This window comes from Ischnura elegans, chromosome 7 (assembly GCF_921293095.1).
Source record: "Ischnura elegans chromosome 7, ioIscEleg1.1, whole genome shotgun sequence".
Lineage (NCBI taxonomy): Eukaryota > Metazoa > Arthropoda > Insecta > Odonata > Coenagrionidae > Ischnura > Ischnura elegans.
In genome coordinates this window covers 1,726,025-1,750,694 of record NC_060252.1, presented here as the reverse complement: position 1 = coordinate 1,750,694, position 24,670 = coordinate 1,726,025, and the positions used below count along the sequence as shown (strand labels likewise).

Below are 24,670 nucleotides of genomic sequence, written 5' to 3'. Positions count from 1 at the left end.
CAGATAAGTATAGAAAAACTTAAAGCTGGTAGTTTTGATGGGCCACAAATCAGACACAGATGGGCCACAAAACTGCTTTTGCCAAGCCATTGAATGAGATTTAAAAAAACAGTTGGCTTTCATTTGTTGAGGTAATAAATTTTTTTCTGGGAAATCACAAGCGAGAGAAATTATCTTGAGCTGGTAAACAATATGCTCACTAACTTTAAACCACTTGGATGTAATATTAGCATAAAAGTTCACTATACACAGTCACTTAGACTGTTTTCCTGAAAATTTAGGCGACACAAGTGAAAAACAAGGCGAATGATTTCACCAGGAAATCAAAACAATGTAAGATCGCTACCAAGGAAGATGGGATAAATATATGATGGCAGATTACTGCTGGTGCTTAAAACGAGACTGTTTTAACAAAGTGCACGCAAGAAAATCGCGCAAAAGGGGCTTCGGTAGTGTTGAGTGACGTTTTTACGTCTTTTTTTTTTCTTTAAATTGTTTTATTTTAGTGAAAAGTGTTACTATTTGTATTCAATTGTATTGTAAAACTATTGTAATTGTAGGTGATTTAACATTCCTATAAATAAATCAAGTCTTTATATTTTGTGGGTTTTATCATTTATGTAATATCATCATATTGAACATTTTTTTACGTAAGTAACAACATATCTGTATCTTGAAAACTAGAACTGATAGGAAAAAACTAATATCATATTTGGATTCAGCACCCCAATTATACTTGGAATCAGCTTTGACAGCTCCGGCACCAAAACCACTGTTGACCTGTGTTATCGGACGCTTTTTCTTACTTTCATAGTTAGTTCCCATTACGCCACCAGTATGGAAAATTGGCGCTGCGCCATCATCTACGTCATCTCAGAGAAGTTGACGACGGAATCACCCCCCACCACTTATGTAGGGTCGACTGAGAAACGCATGTAGGGGCCTTTTGTTATGTAGGGACGGATATGTAGGGTCGACTAAGAATACGGCCCTAAAACACTATACAGGTTAACGCAAGCGCCAGTGAAATGTAATGCTAGGTTTCATGCATTCACTATCAAGATAGGGTTCGTACAATGTGTTACGGATAAGTGTGTGTATGTAAGATCAGCCGAATTTACAATTGACTACTTGTTATTATATATAGATGATTTTATTGTGGTAAGTAATATTGAATAGTCTCTTAAGAATTTGAAAAATATTTTTATGCAAGAATTTGAAATGAAGGGTCTTGGAGAGTTAAATTATTTTCTGGGTTTTAAAATTCAAAGACAGAGCAATACAATGTTTCTGCTTACATAGATAAATTAGTAGGTTGATTCAAATTGAATACAGGAAATATTAGAGATACCCCTTTGGCAACTACAAAATTTTGCGATATTCCATATGAACCCATTGGGCATACACTGTATAGATCTTTGATTGGTGGACTGATGTATGCCTGTGTCTCAACCAGACCAGACATTGCAGCTTCCGTCTGCTTTTATAGCCAATTTCAAACGAAATCAACCAAGGCATTGTGGACTGGTTTGAAGCGGGTTCTGTGTTATCTCAAAGGTACTAAATCATTATGTTTGGTATATAAAGGTTTTATTGATACAGTCTTAGTTGGGTATGCAGATGGTGATAATACAAATCATGAAGATAGGAAATCTCTTTCTTGTTATTTTTTTCAAGTTTTTGGTTATTCTGTTGTGTGGGCTTCTAGGCTGAGACAACGAACTGTTGCTCTCTCATCTACTGAGTCAGAGCATTTATCTTTAGCTTCCGCAACGGCCAAATTGTTGTGTCTGCAACAGTTGTTAAATGAGTTGAAAACTGAAGTAATAACTCCAATTATAATTTATGAAGAATGTTATTATAATATAATCAGTCATGTATAGACTCACCTATTAAATGGGATCAGAGAAGTCTTAAATATGTTGATAATAAATATAATTTTGTAAGAGATCTTGTCCAACAAAGTGTGTCAAAAGTTGTATACATTCCAACAGATTGTCAAACTAGTGATATATTCACTAAAGGTTTATATGAGTCTTGGCTTCCGTGCGTTCCTCCGCGTTTAGATGTCCATAAGTGAGATGTCCGTCACTTATGGACATCTAAACGCGGTGGAACGCACGGAAGCCAAGACTCATTTGAAGAAACGCCGCGGAAACCTCAGATCGAACACTAAAGGTTTACCTCTAGCAGCATTTGTGAAGCATAGATCTGAACTATGTCTACAAGAAAAATTTAATAATTAGAGTGTGATCCATGAGCTACCTATGTTTTAAATTAAATTGCTTGTATGTATTCTACAAATCTTTATGTACTGACTAGCTATGAGAAATTGAGGAGTGTTGTACAGAGCAATTTCTCTTACTTTAAGTGCAATGTAATCGTTAGTATTTTGTTTATTTATTTTTGTTATTCCGTTGCCTTTATTTTTTTCCTTAACGTATTGTTGAACTCCTTGATTGATATCTTCCTCAAAGAAAGACGTTCTCAATCTTGTGATTAAGTATTATTAAAATTGATCAACTTGAATATCATGTCGTCTTAATAAACCTAAGAAAATCTAGAGAAACGACAAAAATCGCCATAGGCCATAGCTAGCTTATTCTTGAGGAAAACAAGATAGTCAACGAGCAGATTCGATGGGCCACTTATTAGAATGCCTTTGAAGAAGTTTTAGCTCTTCTGGAAGGGCAGACAGGCACATGGACAGAACGCATGTTTCATAGGATTGAGAAAGGTATCAACTATTTTTCTAGGCAGATGGCAAGAAATATTTGCTTAAGATCGCAGAAAATACCAAGGTTCTCTCTCATCCTCTCTAGTTGCTGCCAAAGAAATTGCATGTCCATTTATACAATCTATGAAGCAGTAAGACCCAACGTCCATTGGTGTAGCGATGGGGGTGGGGGGGTCCGGACCCCCTTACCTCCCTCCCCGAAGTATAAAACCACTAATACTTGGATTCACCATGAAATAAATATTGAAATGCCATGAATATACCGAAGATTAATTTGAAAATGGAATTTTTTTGATTGTGAAAAGTGTTAAAATTAGTTCAAAACCCTCGGCTTAGTACCCTGCTTTTCAAAAAAATGTCCCCCAGACCCCACTGGTTTTGGGCACCCCCCTAACCCTGGACGAAATTCCTAGGTCCGCCACTGCCAACGTGTCATTCGCTCCCGCAACGCCTCCGCACTCGACGTGAGAACCGAACGAGCACTGTGTGTGTCCTGCGCGCCGCCGCGCCGCCCAAAACCGTTGAAGCCGTTGAGTTCGATTGAGACGTGGATGCGAACCAAGGTGTAGACACCACTCCTTTGTCACCTTTGGTACCGACGACATTTTTGTCGGTGCCGGCTACTGGCCCTCTTCCGACCCTCTTGCGGTGGGGTTCGAGTAACGTTCTCTCCAGGAGCGGATTATTTTATATGAAGACGCAATATGTGCGCCGTGAAGGTTCTCGATTCAATCAATGTCTAATGCGAATGGCATGTTGCGTTCTTTGGTCAACCAATCAACTGAGCTCCTCTCAATGGGGTTTTGTTCGGTTAAGTCGAATTACACAATGACATTACATGACGCGATCACTAGGTGCTTCGTCTCCTGCGTGTGGCTCGCGTCCGCCTTATACGCGCTCGGTCGCCGGACGAGAAGAGAGAGAGGGAAGAGGGTGGGTTCCTCCACACTCCCTTTGTGATTTGCAAAGTTGTCAACAAATCCTAATAGGAAGACCCAAGATTGACATCCTTATCCATAAACCACCTTTCATTCCCTGGCAGACGCGTTGTCGCCAAACCTCGGTTTTCTCGAGCACCTGTTCTATTTTAAGCGCCTATGTTGATACTAGCGGCATGGGAGGAAATCTGCCTTTCATGAGTATGTGTTTTGATTCACATAAGGCATAATGTGTTCCAAGTATATTGTATTCACTAGTTTGATCTGTATTATTAACATAAAATGTTTACAAATTGAAAGAGAAATTAATGTATGGCAAACTGTGTTTGCCAGCAATCTCTCATTATTTATGGAAACACTGACAATTGAAAGTGTTAAACAGATAAGAGAAAATGAGAAAGTGGAAGAGAAATATGCACCTGCTCCCGAAAGCCGTTGACAACAGTGCAAGTTCACCGTCACGACCTTGGTGGCTGAATAAAAACCGTATTTGAATTTACCTCGTCTCGCTCCAAGGATTATATACAGTTAAAAATGGAATCCATTCTCCTGCGAAGAGATGGTGGCATAACAAACTCTGTTGGGATACTTTTTCCCCAATAATACCTGCATCGCATCGCAAGAATGAGGTGCAATGATGAACCGGAGCATAGTTGACAAGAATAATCCGTTGTTTGTTAAACACGAGATTTTGTGTCTCGTGTCGCGGCCAATCAGAAAATATTGACCTCATTCCTTTTTTCTTTCTCCATTAATTGTCTGAATGTTCCAAAACTTCCCCTTTACACCTTTGAATGATTTTTGCATATGGTTGCATTGATTCCCTCATTCGCTTTGCATTCACGTCGCGAATTCTTTTTGTCTTTCCGCAGGAGATTTGTCTGGTTGTGTTCTTCGGCGTGGAGTATATGGTCCGTTTGTGGTCCGCCGGGTGTCGATCCAAGTACATGGGGTTCTGCGGCCGCCTGAGATTCATCCGGAAGCCAATATGCATCATAGGTGAGCCATCATTTCTTCCTTCTTTAGTCGTAGCACATTCCATGCACAACTTATAGAGCATCCACTCAAATTCGTCACTTCCACATATTTCCCTTCATCTGAGTTTATTATGCTCACACCATCGACCTCATATATGTGCATGGGGATAGTTTTATGGCCAGCGCAAGAAATGAGAATCTATTTCCGCGAATTTGCTGGATCTAGTCTCCACTCTTGGCGTTTTACAGTGGGTTGTGTTAGTGAAAGTGTCGCTATGTCGAGCCACAGCTTGGGAAAAATCGCACGAGGGAGAGATCTAATGGCGATGCGGTGGAAAGCAGACACGCGGTGCATTATGGGAAGGAAAAGTAACTGTGGGGGAGAAATGGGAATCGGGTGGGGCCCCATCTCACTAATTGTAAGTGGACGAAAGTGAATGAAATCGAAAAAAAGAATATTGATGATTTCCGCTGCGGATGTTCACATAAGAGTGGAATCACCTTCCTCACATCCTTAATCGTCCCTTCGCGGGTGCACTACAAACCAAATGCCCTTCACCACGTTCACGTTATTCTTGTGTGAGTGAAAGTGTCGCTATGTCGAGTCTTATTGAACCAATATTTAAGATAAAACTTCTTTATGCGCTTAAGGTAGCATTATTAAAATTATAAAATACGTGACTTGCGGCTAATCTTATCCGTCACAGGGCAAGAATCAAAAAAAGCTGGCCAAAACCTCAAAAACGATTTTTTTTAAGCTGACAAGTTGAAATTTTACATTCATATTCTCCAATAATTTTTGCATGACTTGAAGAATTATTTCCCTCCTGTGCCATTAAGTTTACAATATATTGGAGGTCAAAGTAAGGAAAGAGGGCCCGCCGCGATAGAAGCCCGACGACGCGACGCCTCTGGGAGAGGAAAAACACCCCAACATTATAAAAGCGAAGAGGGCCCCACTAATTAGCGAAACCAGGCAAAGCCGTTAGTGTGCCAACGATTTTAGAGGATTTTCCTGTGAGGAAGAAAATTCCATCGATTAAATCACTAGATAAGGGAAGTCAGCAGTAAAGATATTGAAAAGTAGCGGTTCATAGATCGACTCTTGGGGGACTCCTTCTGTCATAGTTTTTATGGTGCTTTTTTAATGTCGCCACTTGACCATAAATGAGCGTTCTCTGAGGTAAGAGTGTGTCCATTTAAAAATCCATTTCGGAAAGTCATTTTGTTCCATTTGCGGTAATGCCAAACTTTGTCGAAAGCCTTGTAAATATCTAGGAAGATTCCTATTGTCACCTCTTCCCTGATGAAATCGTCAGTTATGTATTCTGTTACTCTGAGTATCTGTTGTATAGTGCAGCGATTTGATCTTAACCCGAATTGTTCTGGTGGTAATATACAGGGTGTTTCAAAAAGGACTTTACAACTTTGAAAATTTATATAAATGTTATTAAACAAAGTACAGAGCTGGTTGTGGTGTTGTTTTAAAGGAAAACAGTTCAAGTTTTGACTCGCGTAGTCCGCTAGTGCCTAATCGCGCCGCACAAGCGCTAGTGACAGTTACGTTAAAGATGGCTGCCTTCACTGGGCCGGAGCGTGCTAGTTGTGTGTTTTGGTTTGAAGGATCGAAGTCTGCGACAACAGTTAAGCGAAACTTTCGTACCAAGTACGCTAAAGATCCTCCTAGTAGGCCTACAATTTATGAGTGGCATAGGTGTTTTGTAGAAACAGGGTGTTCAGTGCTTCATAAAAAATCCTCAGGTCGTCCAAGCACATCTGACGAAGTCGTTGAGCAAGTGAGACAAAGTTTTGTTAATAGCCCTAAGAAATCGACCCGCCGTGCATCTCGTGGGCTGCAAGTACCACATACGACGGTTTGGCGTGTGTTAAGAAAAAGTTTGCACTTGAAACCATACCGATATTCGCCTTCACAATCAATTAAAGACACTGATAACATTGCCCGTAGGAACTTCTGTGTGGAAATGTTAAATCGAGTGGATGATGATGAACATTTCTTTGATAACATAATCTTTTCTGACGAGTCCACTTTTCACTTAAGTGGCAAGGTAAACACACACAACTGTAGGATTTGGGGAAGTGAAAATCCACATGAAACATTACAACATGTTCGTGATGGCCCTAAATTGAACGTTTTTGTGCGTTGAGCAAGAGGAAAGTATACGGCGCTTTTTTTCCAAGAGAGAACCATCAATGGAGTAGTGTACCTTGATATGTTGCAACAATTTTTAATACCACAGATTGATGAGGATGACCGAGAACGAAATGTTTTCTTTATGCAAGATGGCGCACCACCACACTATCTGACTGCCGTCCGGGATTTTCTAAATGACTGCTTCCCAGGTCAATGGATTGGCCGTGATGCGCCAATTGCATGCCCCCCCCCCGTTCCCCAGACCTGACACCACTCGATTTTTTCTTCTGTGGTTTCATAAAAGATATGGTGTACGTACCTCCTTTGCGGGCCACTCTAGCTGAACTTAGAGCAAGAATTTACGCTGCTGCTGAGCAAGTTACACCTGAAATGCTAGTGAGAGTCTGGGAAGAAATCGAATACCGATGGGATGTCTGCAGAATAACCAACGGAAGCCACATAGAACATCTTTAGTTTAATGCAAAAAAATTGAAGTTTTTTCCTTTAAAATAACACCAAAACCAGCTCTGTACCTTGTTTAATAAAAGTTATATGAATTTTTAAAGTTGTAAAGTCCTTTTTGAAACACCCTGTATATTTCTGCCTTCTACGTACTCTCGGGCGTGTGGAACAATTATCCTTTCAAGTAATTTCCCCATATTTGATAGGAGTGATAGAGGTCTCATCTCTTCAGGGAGTAGCATTTTCTTTTGTTTCGTTGGCATTATTTTATGATGGATTTCTTCCATATATTTGGGAAATACCCAGTTTATATCGATATATATAAAGGCCAGTTTTACGATGTATTTCCCCGCTTCAATCGGGATTTGCTTGATGACTTCGTTCGGCATATTGTCATCTCCGGTGACCTTTCTATTTGGTTGACTTTTAATGACTTGCCCTGCTTCATCTAGAGTGATTTCCGGAATAGTGTTTGGGTTTATATTAATTTCCCAGGGTTAATGCTTACGATCGGAGTGTGTAGCGGCGGTTTATTGTTGTAAAAGGTTTTTTTCTAAAATATTTGCCATATCGTCAGCTTTTTCTTTCAAACTATATATTTCCCTCTCATTGACGTATATAATTGGATCACTCTGCGGAGTTCGCCTTAGTGATTTAATTATTTTCCAAATGGAGCCATCAATTTTATTCAATTAGGTAAATTGATCTTTATTTAATGAAGTAATTTTCACATACAGCCGTGACGCCAATTTACAGTGAATTTTTTTTTTAATGGCAATAATTAGACACAATACAATAACAATATAAAAACAAAGAATTAACTAGTAGGGAATGCATAGCATTCAATTGGCAGACAAATGGGATAGAGCTTGTGCGGTAAATTTCTAGCATGACAGGTATAAAGGACTGTTGGGAGGAGGGAGCGAATTTAGAAGGGAGGATTTAGAGGCGATATAAAGGTGAGCGCTTGGTCAGGGAGATTCTGGGTAATAGGAAGGTGGAGTAGGGAGAACGAACGAGTCGGTATCCTAAACTTCAACAGAGAGAGGAGTTCAGGGCAGTCGTAAGTCGAGTTTAAGATATTGTGTAGAAAGTTGAAGTCAATTTTAAGTCTGAGATACTGCAGATTAGGCCACGGAGAGAGAATACAATACAGCATCAGAGGAGATATTGCGTAAGTGAGGGACTCTATGCCTAACTATTTCCGCAAAGAAGTGGGGCATGCAATCAAGGGATTTTAGGTTAGTCGGGGCTGACATGGACCAAATTGGAGAGCAGAATAAAACTATGGTAAGGAAAATCGTTGAGAAATAGGAGTGGAGTGCAATGGGATCCGTGAAGCGGCAAAGAAGGCCCAACAGAGACAAGGCTTTCTTTTTTTACAGTCTGAATTTGGTCGGAGTAGTTTAGTTTGGGGTCGATTATAACGCCCAAATCTTTCATCGTCGTAACTCTGGTCAAGGGAGATGAATTAATGGTGTAGTCGAAAGTGACGGGTTGTGTTTTTAATGCAACAGTCATGATGCTGCATTTTTAGGGTTGAGCTTTAATTTCCAAGTGTCACTCCACAGGAAAGCTTTATTTAGGGCAATTTGGAGATCTCTGCAGTCAGAGGTGTTTTTTATCTCCTTGTAGATCTTGCAATCGTCCGCGTATAAAAGAGTGTGCGTTTGGGAGGGTAGAACATTGGACGGAATATCGTAAATATATCAATTGAAAAGGTAAGGTACTAGGACACTGCCCTGAGGAACTTTTGACGTCACAGGAGGCCAAGAAGAAGAGCCACCAGCGAGTATTACACGCTGGGTTATATGGGAGAAAAAGCTTGAGCGAAGGCTAAGGAACTTACCATGCATGCCAAACTGTTGTCTTCGTTTATAAAGGAGGAGTTGGTGATGGAGTGTGTCGAAAGCTTTAGAGAAGTCAAGGTTGATGGCATCAAGTTGGCGAGAGTTGTCTATTGCAGTTTCGGCGTGGTGTTGGAAGACAGCAAGATTTGTTAGTCATGATCTCCCCGGAAGGGTACTATGCTGCTGGGGGAAAAAGGTAGAGGTGAAATAGAAAATCCTGTTGAGAATTATACGCTCAGGATGGAAGAAAGTATTGGAAGCAAAGATATAGGGCGATAGTTTGTGACGTCAGCTTTGCTTCCCGCTTTGAGTATCGGGATAACGTTGGCGCATTTCCATTGAGGAGGAAAGGATCCTAATGAAAAGCAGCGATTAAACAAAAGGGTTAGAGGTTGTGCAAGGGAAGAGGCGCAGTTGCGAATGAGTTTAGGGCTGAGACCATCAGGACCGGGTGAGCGGTGAAGGGGTATTTTACAAAGGAAAGTATAAACTTCCCTGGAATCTGTCTGAACGGATGATAGGGAATCGCTAGACAGCGGTTGGAGGGACTGAGGAGGGGTTACATTGTGGAAGGAAGTAGGCTGTACACAATCGGAAAAGAATTTGAGAAAGAGATTAGGTCTCTCTAAGCCCAAGGCATTTCTGGCATCGTAGGAGACTGCTTCAGGAATCTGCGGACGGCTACGGCGTTGATTGATGAAGGTCCAGAATTTTTTGGGACTGGAAGATATGTTTGAAGAAACAGACCGCGCTTAATTTTCGTAGTCTCGCCGGATAAGAAATTTGGAGTATCGGCGGAGGTCAACAAAACAACGGCGAGTTTCCGCATTTTGGGGACGGCCTTGTGGAGGTACCAAGCGCGATTTTTGTTCCCGAGAATGTGAATGGTGTCCGGTTTAAACCATTGGGGGAACTTTTTTGTCTTTGGATTCGCTACAGGAACAAAATCTAATCAGCGGCGTGAAGGGCACCATGGAGAAAGTCCACGCCTTCTTCAGGGGACAAAGAGGATAATTAACCCCAAGGCATTAGGTCTATGGTGCGGTGGACGTCCTCCCAATGAACCTTCGACCACGACGGAAAGGGTTTTGGAGAGGAGGAGGGAGCTCCACGGAGTTTCCACGGGCCTCGAAAGAGGAAATGAGCTTCAACGGATTCATGGTGCGACTCGAAAATATTTCGGCCGGGGATGACTGCCTCGGACGCCGTGGTTGAGAGCAAGTAGTCTAGGGTTGCCGTATTGCGAATGCTCTGAAGACAAGGTTGGGGGAGTTGGAGAGCATTGGTGAAATACTCAATGATATGTCTATTATGGGGATTGAGATTCCCAGCGAATAGGAAGATTGAAGTCACCAACTAGAATCACAGGGCACAGGTTTATAGCTCGAAACTCTGATTCAAGACACTTTTCTAAAACACTTATGTCGCTTGCGAGGGGACAGTAAAAACACCCAATGAGTATTTTGGTTTCCTTAGTGACTTTCGCATGAGGTAGAGATATTTCGCTCCACAAAATTTCACATTCCTTTCTTCGTTTGGATGGGAGCACAGAATTGATGGCGGGTAGAACTGCGCCTCCTCTCGAATAACGATCTCGCCGATAGAAAGAAGGAGATCGCGAAAAAATAGCCCACCGTCATGAACAGATGGAGTCACCCATATCTCTGAGAGAGCAATTATGTCGAAGGGGGAGAGCATGAGAATTGCATACGGATAAATTATTTTTAACACTTCGCACATTTTGATAGTATATGCTTATAGTATATATAGGAAGATAGTATACATAGGAAGAGCTGGTAGGACCGGGGTTTACACTCACATCACCAGAGAGGATCACTAGAAGCAGGAGTATGAATCCGTTGCCAGGGTTCGCCGTCGAGGTTCCGGCGGAGAGGCCAGCGGTTCGCCGGGACCTTGGCGACGAGGTGATGGGGAGGCCGCTGACAAACCACACACATAAATTTTCCATGTTTGAAGCTGGTGACGGGAACCGGAACCACTTTTGATTGGGGCGATTCACTATGTAAATTATCACTCGCATGGGCGCGCAAAACCACTAAGAAAGATAAAATTAACGCAAAAAGACATAAAAACGCGAGAGAGACATAATCGCGTGTCTTCACTTAGGCATCCATGTTGGTATCTCATTGTCTACCCAGATTTCTCTCCTGAGTGTCGTAATTTGTCTTTTTGTTTCATTGTTTAGAGCTCGAAGTATCTTTTTTTAGGTATTACGTGCTGATATTTTTGTATGGTCTTCTTACGTTGTTCCTTTCCTTAATTAGGTATTTAGTTTGATAGTTTAATTTAACTTCCTCTGCCGGTTTTTTGCGCTTTTTGGGGCTAGCTATGCCCATTGTTTCTTTGATTGCTTCCTCTAACATTTTGGCTATTGTGTCTAATTCTTCATTTTCGTATTTTTGAATTCTGTGCGTCACCGTCTCGCGGAAGAGCTTCCAGTCTGCTAGCCCGTAACACAGTCTTTCTGGCAAGTCTGGGAGTTAAATTGGTGTTGTGCCAACATGAATTAACGCAGGGTAGTGAACACTACTCAGATTATTAAATGCCATTGCTTTAGCAGGGCGTCTTAGCCCCTTTGTGACTGCAAAGTCGATGATTCTATTGCCACGCACCCTCGTCGGTGCGTCAGGTGCAATTATTCGTAGTTTGTTTTCTTGTGTCCATTTATGCAATAGCTTTCCATTATTATTGTCTTGGTGGCATATCCAATGCATGTATTAATAGTTAAAATCTCCCCCACAAATAAATGGCTCGTCGTCGTGTATTAGAAGATCAAAATCTCTTCTCTCGAATTTCTGCATTGGAGGTAATTAGCATGAGTATACGACTACTACTTCTCCAAATTCCGTTTCTCCTCTAGCACCAACTGCTTCAAGGCTTTTCATTTCACAGTCTTCATTCACGGAGCAGGTTTTGCAGAAGAGTCCGTTCTTCCCTAGGGACAACTGCTATAGGAGGCAATAATGGCGCGAAAAATAGACAAAAGAAAGTTCCATGAACGGTTTACTACAAAAATATCACGAGAGGCAACAAATCAGGATTTCGTCAGATAGTGAATGAAAAAATATTTTTTTTTAATTTCTGAAAGTTTTAATTCTGTAATTTAGTTGTAAAAAATGTAAATTGCGTCGTTTTTGTATATATGTTTCTCTTCAGTAAAATGTGTATAAGAAATAACGCCTTTTTCAGAAGCTTATGAAGGATAATGACCTGATATATACTTAGGAGGTTTAAATCAATACTTAAAATTGAGAGTAAGGCATAAATTAGAAACTAATTATGTTTCTATGAAAACATATATTATCCGACGTAAGTAATATGATGTTGAAGTTGTTTAGGTTTTCCCACCGGGTAAGGCCCTCCATCTCTGCCGACGTTTCGATGGCCATGTCGTCCATCTTCAACTTCAACATACACTGGGAAAGCCTCAGATCTTTTTTCACACACCTCTGCGGAGAGGAGATTCACCGAAGCATCCGTCAGTTGGATGATTTACAAAAGGAGAGGGCAAGTGTGTTTAGCTCCCTTGCCTTCCTCCTCCGTTGTCGGGATGAAAAGGCAATACCAACATATGCGGTGGTATGTTCATCAGTCAATTCAGCGGCTGTTGAACGGATCCTGAAACGTGTTAGTATGGCCATTGTTCGTGAAATTGTCTGTGACTAGAGAAAGCGTCTGGACCAATGCGCTAAAACCCTGAAGGCTCTCCACCTTCACTTGGCAGCCACGCTCTCACCGTTTGATTGGAGTGTATTGACCGAGCCACGATAGCCATGGGGGAGTTAATTTTCCCCAAAGACACTTTGAGACAAAAAAGGAAATTTAACAACCTGACGACTTCCAAGACGGCGACTCCGCCCCCTGGCCCAAAAAGGCTAGGGATCAACCTCAGTAACCATAGTATTGACGAGCCTACCCTCTCAGTCCTATCCAAGGGACTCAACTTCGATCCAGCTCCAAGAATCATACCATATTGTGATATCATTGCTGGTGTTGAACCTGCCGTGAGAAAACTTCCCGTTGACCAAGCAGAAGAGGTGAGGGCGGAAAATTTCCATGGCCCTGAAGACGCCCAAACCACCCAAAGCAAACATCAGCTGAAACGAGCAACCCGCCATCCGTGTGCAACAGAGGAACAAGACGACCAAAGTTTTGCCAGCTGACAAGGAAAACGCTACTGTCTTGATGAACTCTGAAGATTACCACCAAAAATACTGGATATTCTACAGGAGGAAAATACCGGAAGGCATACCGGAAAATTCCCGGCGATCCCACAAAGTCCTTCACCCGGAAAACGATCGCTTTGATCAAGTGTTGGGGCCTTCCCACGGACGCCGCCAAGGATCTTCATTCTCCAGCACCCGCACCTCCGCCTCCACCATTTTTAAAAGAGCTGATTTTGATGGGTTTAAGAGCCATTTGAAAAATGCTTTCCCCGAGTTTCAAGAATCAGTATTAAAGTTAAATGTAGAGAATACTTGGAAAGCCTTTCTTTCGCTCGTAACTTCGGGAATAAATAGCTACATCCCTAGTAAAACAGTAAAAGAAGGCAGCGAACCGAGATGGTACGACGCGGAAGTGAGAAAATCATTGAGGCGACAGAGAGCGTGTCATGCTAAAATGAAAAAAGTCAGCACGGATTTATCCGCTAATGAACGCGAGCTAATAATTAAAAAATATAGGATGACTAAAGCCGCCACGAAGGAAGCAATCAGGAATGCGTTCACGAATTTTAAAAGAAAAACACTAGTAGAGCAGTTACAGGGTAACCCAAAAGCATTTTGGTCATATGTTAGGGAAGTTCAAGGTAAACGATCTACCGTATGTTCGCTGAGAAATGACAATGGAGATGTGTTGACAAGCAGTTACGATAAAGCCAATTTATTAAATTCCTACTTTAAGAGCGTGTTCACGGAGCCTTCCGAAAACTCACCCGAGACCGATGACAATCCCTGTATACATAAGATGCCAGCTATTGACATTAGTACGCTCGGAATAGAAAATATATATTGAAATCGCTTAGTCCAAATAAATCACCTGGTCCAGACGAAATCCCTTCTCGCGTATATAAAGAACTAGCCTCAGAAATTGCCCATTACTTGCAGTTAATATTCAGTAAATCCATCAAGCAACACGAAGTACCTAATGACTGGAAAATCGCTAATGTAACGCCAATATTTAATAATAATAATAATAATAACTTCAATACTCACCAATAAAATCCAAGCTCACCTCGATGCGCAAAAAATAATGACAGAAGAGCAAAAAGGCTGCTACAAATTTTCAAAAGGATGCAAAGACCAATTAATAATAGACTCCATAGTAACGCAACAGGCCCTGAAGAAACAGCGAAACTTAAGCATAACTTACATAGACTATAAAAAAGCTTTTGACTCGATACCTCACTCTTACTTACTGGAGGTACTTAAAATATATAAAATTGCCCCAAATATATTAGCCTTCCTTGAACTGATAATGCAAAAATGGTCAACAGCAATTAAATTGAACACAACAAATGGAACGCAGCAGTCTAGAACAATATACTTCCGCAAAGGGATATTCCAAGGCGACTCCCTCAGTGCTCTATGGTTTTGTATGTGTCTAAACCCTCTAAGTAAAACACTGAACCATACAGGTTATGGGTTTAAGATAGCCACAAGCCCGAAAAACAACAACTACACCCTAAATCATCTGTTATACATGGATGACTTGAAGCTGTACGGGAACACGCCCATGCAGTTACAAAAACTGCTAACCATAACTAACAATTTTACTAAAGGCGTCAGAATGGAATTCGGTATAGACAAATGCAAATCCATTCATCTACAGAGGGGAAAACTAACAGCCACAGATGGTTATACCCTCGACTCGCACGCTCCGCGCGCTCGTTAAGGGGCTCCGCCCCTTAAAAACCCCGGTTCCGGCTTCGCCGTCAACATTTGTGGTCGTTCGAGGACTTTCGAAGTTCGAATAATCTCACCTCAGCTAGGGGCCGGCTTCGCCGGCCAAGGGGAAGGGAGACGCCCCACTCATTCCTCGAAACGGCTTCGCCGTTCCTCGCTGTAGGGCGGCTTCGCCGCCCAGGGGTTGAATGTGAGTTGAGATGGGGGAGTCTACAGCGGCTGCGCCGCTTGAACACCGGGGCGGCTTCGCCGCCCGAGGGTTACTGAAGCTCCTCCTCGCCCACGCCAGTTACTCCTCGGAACGGCTCCGCCGTTCCTCGCTGTGGGGCGGCTTCGCCGCCTTGGGGTTGAGGAGCCCCCCGCGGCTGCTCCGCTTAGTCCTCATTAATGCTCTTCTCCACCGAGAGGGGTGCCCAGGGGGATTCGGGGGTTTTAATGTGTTATGCATGCGGTCACTAATCGTCCACAGTGATCACGTAGCGATGATTGTAAAGGGTAGTGCAATGCGGAGTGATAGTAGCGACAAGTACCCATAGAAGAGGACTTACTGGCAAGTTTTTCATTTTTTGCGGGGGGTTCCAACGGAATACCGGGGGTTTTATACTTGTGTTAAACCAGTGGTCACAAATCGTTCTCATAAATTCCGTCCTAGGGGTCCAGAACAGTGGTCTGACGATTCTTTTACCTGGAGAGGCGATTTATTTTGGGAGGTTTCACGGGGTTATTGGGGGTTTTAATAGGTGGTAGGGGCACCGGTTAAATTGTGACGAAAACTATTCGGAAAGGCGACTTTAAATTTTTTTTTCGGCGATGTTTCAGGAGTCGATCGGGGGTTTTCTGGTATTTTTTCCTGTATGGTTTACGGTGGCTTGCCCTCACCAAATATTCCGGATCTAGAGCTCAGAGGGGACGGGCAGTGCGGCGTAATGTTTTCGAGAAGTTCCCCAATAGGAGGCTAAATGAAACATTTTACATTTGGGGGGGATTTCAGGGGGATACCGGGGGTTTTAAAGTGTGTACTCTTGGCGGTCACCATCCGTTCACATAAGTTCCGTGGGGATGAGTCGTTGGGGGCGGTGGAATAGTCACGAAAAGTACCCAAAAAGTAGACTTATATGCAAAATTTTATTTTTTGGGGGTGGGGGGTGTATGTGGGTTTATCGGGGGTTTATAGGTTTTTACTGCCAGCGGTCATCAATCGTCCACATCAATTCCGTAGCTATGAGTGGTAAGGATTGGAAAAGCGGCGGAATTGGGACGAAAAGTACCCGAAAAGGCTACTTATATGGAAATTTTAATATTTTAGGGGGTTTCAGGGGGTTTAAAGATGACGATAGTATATGGTGACATTCATTTACTGTCATGTCTAAAAGAAGTGTGCCCTATGACAACCATATTTCGAGAGTAATACAATAAAAAGCAAACCAGTCCCTGAAAAAGTGAGTAGTGCCCGCCATTTTTATTTTTTCGCGGTTAAATCCATTAAATTATTTATCAAATGTTTATGTTTTCTGAAAGACAATGCATAGTTGTATGTAACTACAAAGTTTGAAAGAAATCGGTTAGGTTGAAATAGACAAAATCTTGTGTTGATCTTTTAGAAATCGTAATTTTCGGTGATTTTTTGAATATTTTAATTTTTTTCTCAGTAACCAAGGACGATGAAAAAGAATTGTTACCATAATTTCGTAAACGATATTATGAGCATATATAATAATCATTTTCGTTATCTTACACCTGAAATTAAGTCGAGGGGAGCGGAAGTTATGAAAATATTTTCGAAAAACCACTTTTTGGACGCCATTTTGGCTGCAATTTTCTTAAAATGAAACTAAGAGCATTACACACTCACATGGCCACGTTTATCTGCTTTAAAAAAATGCATTATTGATTCGTGTGGCACGCACGGTTCCCGCGCAGTAAAATAAAAACCGAAAGACGGTCCCTGGAAAAGGCGCGATTTCGGCCATTTTGTCGACCTAGCGACGACACGTGGCGGAAACTTCCGGTTTTCGGATTTTTCCTCCGGATCATTTCGGGATCCCCGCACGCCTGCCAAATTTCAGCTCTCCAGCATTTCTGGAAGTGGTCGGGAATTTGTATCCATCAGTCAGTCACCACAAGGGCTGTATATAGATGGGATGAAAATACTTTAATAGAAAACCTTAAAGAAACCGAAAGTTACCGATATCTAGGCATTGCCCAACTAATGGGCATACCCCATACACAGTTAAAAGACAACATAAAGAAAGAACTTAGCAGCAGAATAGAAAATATCCTGAAAACGGAACTTCACGGGCGGAATAAAGTAAAAGCCATCAATACTTTTGCAATACCAATCCTTCTCTATACCTTTGGAATTATCAAATGGACCTTGACCGATCTTAATGAAATAAACAGAATTGTGAGAACCCTTCTTACAAAACACCGTTTACACCACCCAAAGAGCTCCACAGAAAGAGTAATACTTCCCACACATGAAGGAGGACTTGGTATTCTTGATGCTGTACAGCTTCACTATAAGCAAATTGCTGATCTAAGACAATACTTCTATGGCAAAGGAGTCAAATGCAAACTTTTCGAAATAGTATGTAAAACAGACACTCACTACACACCACTACATCTAAGCAACCGTGAACTAGACATCCCGACTCAAACTAAAGAACAACTAATCGATCAATGGAAAAGTAAAGAGCTTCATGGGCACCATCCTCATCAGTTAAACATGCCACACATAGATAAAGAGGCTTCAAATATATGGTTGAAACAAGGGAATATAAATGGGGAAACAATCGGATTTATGAGGGCCATTCAAGATCGCATAATATTGACGAGGAACTACAGAAAGTTCATATTAAAATAAAACATAAACAGCGATCAGTGCAGAAGATGCAAGAACCAATCTGAGACAATAGAGCATATAATGGGAAGTTGCACGGCTCTAGCAGCAAATGAATATACCAGTAGACATGACAATGTAGCTAAAATCATGCACCAAGAACTGGCAAGAAAAAATAGAATCCTGGACACCAATGAACCATACTACAAATACCATCCACCTGATGTTTTGGAAAACAATGAGTGCAAACTATACTGGAATGCAGAAATAAAAACTGACCGAGCAATTAAAAACAATAGACCGGACATAGATATAATAGACAAAATAAAACGGCACACTACCCTCATAGACGTGACAATTCCCTTAAACCATAATGTACAGAAAGCACAATCCACCAAAATTAACAAATATGCAGAACTTGCAGCAGAGATCAAAGCCTTGTGGAAGATGCAGTCAGTAGATATATGCCCAATAGTGATAACAACAACAGGAATCACACCGTGCGAAGTTCTACACCAGCTAAAAAAGCTAAACTTGGAGAAAACTCTACCAAAAATACAAAAGTCAGTCATCCTGGACACCTGTCATATTGTCCGACGGTTCCTTTCAATAGAATAATTACGGAAGTAATAACAAAACACAGCTGAACTTGACTTGGTCCGTTCACTGTGAAAAATCCTTGTAAGATAGCAAGAGGGAAAAATGAAAATAATAATAATACGTCTTTATTGGGCGAGATTGGGACTAGAAAGTCCCATCTTCCATCTAACCCCTCGTCAAACAGTAAATATATGCAGTTAAATACATTGTCTAGTTGCTCATGAAATTAAATGCAGAGAAATTACAAAAAAATAAGTAGAAGTTCCATTTTCAATCAACAATTAGCATTATAAGTTAACAAAGTTACTATTGACCAAGTGTAAAAAGATGTTAGTGAACGTGGGAAAAACCTAAGGATATTGACTGTCGTCCTTATTGGAAAAAACCCACTGCAGGAAAACGCCCACACAAGAAGGAGGGAGTAAAAAACCTGCGAAAACCTACTGAGAAAGCTAATGTAAACCTGAATATACAAATACAATGAATTACATGGAAAATTTCACCCAGTACCTGTAAAGAAAAGGAAAATTAGATGAAGCCGGATGAGATAATTGATGAATCTTTCGTACTGTTCCCGTGATGTTACATGTCTTGCTGTTGTTCTCGAAGAAGTTTTACGTGTAGTGCCTTTTTGAAGGAGGCGAGTGATGATGATTTACGTAGTGGTAGGTCAATGTTGTTCCATTCGCGGCATTTAAAAGTGGAGACAAGGAACAGCCATCTAATTACAGGCCGATATCTTTAACGTCCATCTCTTGCAAAGTCCTTGAACACATCGTAGTCAGCTCGGTAATGAAACACCTAGACGCGCAAAACTTATTAATGGGAACTCAACATGGATTCCAGAAAAGCAGATCGTGCGAAACTCAGTTAGCGCTTTTCGCCCACGATATTTTAGTCTCCGGGGAAGACAACATTCCAGTAGACGCGATTTTTCTTGATTTCAAAAAGGCATTTGATAAAGTACCCAACGGAAAGTTAATAATAACACTGAAATCTTATGGTCTAGACGAAGATGTCATTTCCTGGATAAGAGAATTTTTGAGCGACCGCGTCCAAAGAGTAGTATTAGACGGTGCAGTCTCCAATGAGGTTAGAATCACTTCTGGCGTTCCTCAGGGTAGTGTCATTGGCCCACTCCTATTCCTTCTTTATATAAACGACATTGGCGTAGTAGTAAACAGTAAGTTACGATTATTTGCAGACGACGCTGTAGTTTACAGAGAAATCCGTTCCAGCAAAGATATAGATGAACTAACGAATGACCTTGCTGCTATCCAAGCTTGGTGCGATGCTTGGCAGTTAGAATTAAATTTGGAAAAATGCGTCGTAATGAATTTCTGGAAGAAGAATAACTCCCTACAGCGTAACTATATCATTCGGGGCACCCAATTAAAGGCAGTTGAATACGTGAAATATCTAGGGGTTAGACTCAATAATGATCTATCGTGGAATAAACATATTCGAGAAATAACCGGTCAAGCTAATCGTAAAATGGGTTTTGTTAAAAGAATATTACGAAAGTGCAACGACAAAGTGAGAGAAATTAGCTACTTTTCCCTCGTTAGACCACATTTAGAATACGCTGCCAGTGTTTGGGACCCTCATGAAAAAGGCTTAATAACAGAGTTAAAACGCGTGCAAAGAAGAGCTGCCAGGTATGTGAAAGGTCGTTACGATAGTCTTGTTAGTGTAACTGACCTCTTAGATAAAATCGGATGGGAATCTGTCGGACCGTAGATTGAAAAATAGACTAAACCTTTTAGATAAATTCAAGAGCAGTGTCTTTTCTGACGAAGTTAACCATATCTTGCGGACGCCAACATACTACGGAAGATCAGATCATATAAATAAAATAAGAGAGATAGATTGCAGAACAGACAGATTCCGAATGTCATTTTTTCCTCGATCAATAAGAGATTATAACGGCAGCAATAGACCTCGAAAATAGATTGCATGACTTTTAGTGTAGCCTACTAACCTATGTAAAACTTAAAGCATGTTTCTGAATTTCTATTCTATATTCTATTTCTAACAGCATATAGTAGTATAGTTTGTTATTATACGGGACGTTTTTTGGACGGTGTGGTGTGCATGTGGGAGTCCAAATGCATGCTGCATGCTGGTGATTGATCACCCCCTGCCAAACACCCTAGAGGTGGCTCGCAGGGTATTATGTAGATGTAGATGTAGATGAGACAGGCTGGACTATCGCCGCCACGATGAAAGGACACCAGCGGCATGTCAGGCTCGGCCAACCCGAAAAATCCGCCGTGGCTGAGCACAGCATATCACGCGACTATGCCATTCGCTGGGAGAACACGAAGGCCCTTTACCGTGTGGACAGATTATGAGAAAGGCTGACTAAGGAAGCAATTGAACTTCGAATGGCGACTAATACCATGAATCGTGATGCTGGTTACGCCCTAAGCAACTCCTGGAAACCGGTGCTTAAATATATCAGAGAGGCCAGGGAAAAAAGGTGGAAAAAACGCGGACCGATCATGAGTCGCCTGACCAAGAGTCCAAACTATATAAATCGGATCACTCAACTCGTAGACAAGGCCTGATGACGATGGACGATGGCCATAGAAACGTCGGCGGAGATGGAGAGCCTCATTCGGTGGGAAACCACTGCACGAGGATAAAGTTGGCTTATTTAAGAAAAAATTGAGGTTGGTCCGGTTTTGCTAAATTTCATCAACTTTGGCCTCCAATGTATTGATTACGTGAAGGCACAGAAAAGAAAAAATCTGACCAATAATGCACAGTTTTTTTTGAGAATACGTATGCAAAATTTCAACTTCCCACCCTTAGAAAATCCTTCTTTGGATTCTAGCCCACTGTGCATCGTCCCGCTTCCCCTGTCGTCATTCTCTCGCACATTATGAGGGACGGGAGAGAGAGGATAGGGGTGCAGGAGAATGCGTGGCCTTTATATTGTTTCATATGCTGATGTTGGTGTGAAAGGGTGTGAATGGTAGGCCATTCAACCACACTTAGAAGTTACTTTCGAGTGGGCGCCCCTATTTGCAACCTATGCATTCCACACTCCTTATTTCTCTCACATTTGTTTAAAAAGAAATCGAATGTCCACATTTTGAGATAGCAGATTGCAGAAACGTGTTTGCAGGCTCTTATTCCTGATTTATTCTCCTCCGCAGACCTGATAGTGGTGGTGGCGTCGATGGTGGTGCTATCCGTCGGCTCCAAGGGACAAGTGTTTGCCACATCAGCCATTCGAGGCATCCGCTTCCTGCAGATACTTCGGATGCTGCACGTGGACCGGCAAGGAGGGACCTGGAGGCTGCTCGGATCCGTCGTCTTCATGCACAGACAGGTACCTATGCACATGCATTTCCACACCTCTAGCCATGAGTCGATGGTATTTCAGCAATGAATGCGCAAATCGCTCTTTTATTTATTCGCTGACTTTAGTTAACGACTTCTGCTAATAATAACATCCAGCAACAATAATAACATAAGAGTCTCCCTTTCCGAGCGGATCGGGAGACTTGACGCGGATTCTACGTCACTTACTATCGGCCAGGCAATCCGTGCGTTTCAGACTGGCTTCCTATCGACTCATGGACGGCTTTCCGATCGGATAGAAGTCGATTGGGCTAGAGGTGCCGAAAACTCATTCCGGTTGGGAATGGTGATATGTTATAATGCTGTTTTTTATTAAGTATTTGGCTCTAATAAAATAATACCACTTTATTTCATGAGTACTGATATATGTGGATATTCTGACAGAGTAATATAGGTGTATTTGACTTTAATTCTCGTGTACATTACACAATAAATGCTCAGACTGTATCACAGTCGGTGCAAGTTCGTTTGCATTGTTATTTGGACGAGTAATTTGGCAAAAACAACGTGAAACAAGTTGGAATGCATGGCGTAATGACTTATAAATATGTAGGTAGCATAATGCATTGAATAGGTGTCCATGGGTTTGGAAGTATAACAATTTATCCAATTTGATATGATTGTGTGCGAGACTTGGCATCGTAGTTACATCGAAACCAGACGTAGTTAAGTACCTAGTACCGTTGATTCCATCGAGTACATCCTAAATATTCGTTTTAATAAGAAATATTAGTTCAAGCTTAACGGGAATAGCCACGGTAACAACTATACGGAAGCACCCTCACTCCATCTTGTCATCTATAGTCCACAAATTTCTACGGTTGTCCAAGAAGCGATGGCGGTGCCGTGGGTTAAGGCACTAGGCACTTAAGCATAGGTTAAGAGTTTAATTCCCTTTTGCAGCGTTTATTTTTTTTTGTTGAATTATCGCACGCTGAAATATAATTTAGAAGATATATATTAAGGTGCAACGATAGTAACTGTTTCTCATTTTCGTACCAAATAAAATGATGTTATAAAAATAACCGAGTACGTGCAAAACAGATAACGAACTAACCACATTATTTTGCCTTATTTTAACGTACATAACTCGAGCCATTAATAATAATGGACACTATTCAACCTAATTTAATCGCTCTATTTCCTTCCAGCGTACCTCCACTTTCACGGAAAATTTGTAAGATGTTGACGGCATATCATGATGGCCATAACATCATTTATGATGGTCAATATATTTAAATGAGATACTGAATGAAAATATGACAATATGGTTTAGCAAATGAGTAAGTAAACCATATGTTGTTGGAAAAAATGATGGATTCCGCGACTACCTGTGGTTTAGTTCTTACGATACACGAACTTAACAATCAATTATGCTGCCACGGGAATGAAAGAACAAACTCGTTCAAAATTTTCCTTCATTCCCGTAATTTGCTCAAAACGACGGGGTATTAAATTTAAAAATATACAGGCGGACAATTCTAAAATAATTTTACCACGTAATAACGTCAATTATGTGACAATCTATCAATTAGTACGTATGCATGCCCGTGTGTACCTCTCGCCTCCATCGTGAAGTGTCAAACCTGGCAGAAGGTTGTTTTCGCTGCTCACTTGTCTCTTGAAAATTGTGACGTTTTATCGTTTGCCGTTTAGTATGACTATTGACGTCATACCAAAAGCGGAAAGCTTTCCGATAGTATGTTTGAAACGCACGGAAGACGAGCGTAGGATAGGTTCCCGATCGACTCGGACTGAATCCGTTTCCGACGCCGCCAATCCTATGGGACTCTGAAATACCCTTCTGCTCGACTCCGAAAATGTTATCCTGACAGTTACGAAACCAGGCACGCAACATGACATTTGCTTAGGGCGATCTTAGCTGACGTGCAGGTCCTCATTTTCATGTTTTGCCGCAAATTTCCGAGCATCGAAAAGCATACATTTCGTAAAATGACCAATACATTTTCATACATGCAAAGTCAAATCCTTCGGTCTTCATTCTCAGAAATAATGAAATGCAAAAATGTGGGAAAATGGAGAGTTAGAGAAAGCCCTAGGCTAGTGATCAGTAGGTATATCGCGGGTAGTCGCCAGATGTGAAAAAATGCCAAATATTATCCATGTTGGAAGAAAATGAAGGTCACCTAGGGAGTCATCGCCTAAAAATGCATAATCATCAGTTGTCAACAATCCTAAGATTGGTATGAAGATTTTCACAGCTTCTTTTATCAATGTTGGTTGTTGTTTTCGGGAATTGCTGCGTGGGTAACATTTTCTGATCGACGTTTCACTCCTCCTACTGGGAGCGTTTTCAAGAGAATGGGAGGGAAACTGTTCTCGTCCCGAGCTTATATATGGATTTCGTTAACCCATTGTTGACCCGATTTTGAATTTGCACGGAAGGCGATAGCCGTTGGTCACTATATCGGGCCAGGAACCCTCTCCATATGCGGCTGAGGTTATATCCATCCTCCCTATTGAAGCTGTTTGGCCTTTTCGCTATCTGGACGGATTCACGCACAAGACGCGGATGATATTCTTCCGTCTTCGCCAATACCCGTGTAGCGTTAAACATTATTTTATGCCCAGGGTTGGAGGCGTAATGTTCAGCAACCGCTGATGCGTTCCCCTGATGAAGTTTTAACGCTCTTTCATGCTTGCCTTTGGGAGATAGAACGCTCGCTCTGTCCCACGTAGCCGCAGCATCAGGGAACCTCATACACTCCCATGGATTGAAGGGGAGGATGGCTATCCTTCGGTGAAGGTAGGATATTTTTAATTTTCTTCACCGTGCAGAAGCGAGTCTTGATGTTGCC

At 41.6% G+C, this 24,670-nt stretch overlaps 1 protein-coding gene across 2 annotated transcripts in view; it reads left to right on the top strand.

The window, feature by feature from the left end:
* LOC124162349 (potassium voltage-gated channel subfamily KQT member 1-like) overlaps window positions 1-24,670 on the top strand; it is a 377,689-nt gene that overhangs the window by 153,684 nt on the left and 199,335 nt on the right. For both annotated transcript variants that reach the window (XM_046538857.1, XM_046538855.1), the window contains exons 3-4: window positions 4,548-4,674; window positions 21,644-21,819. In XM_046538857.1, coding sequence (XP_046394813.1) covers window positions 4,548-4,674; window positions 21,644-21,819 — 303 coding nt within the window. The remainder of the gene's footprint in view (window positions 1-4,547; window positions 4,675-21,643; window positions 21,820-24,670) is intronic.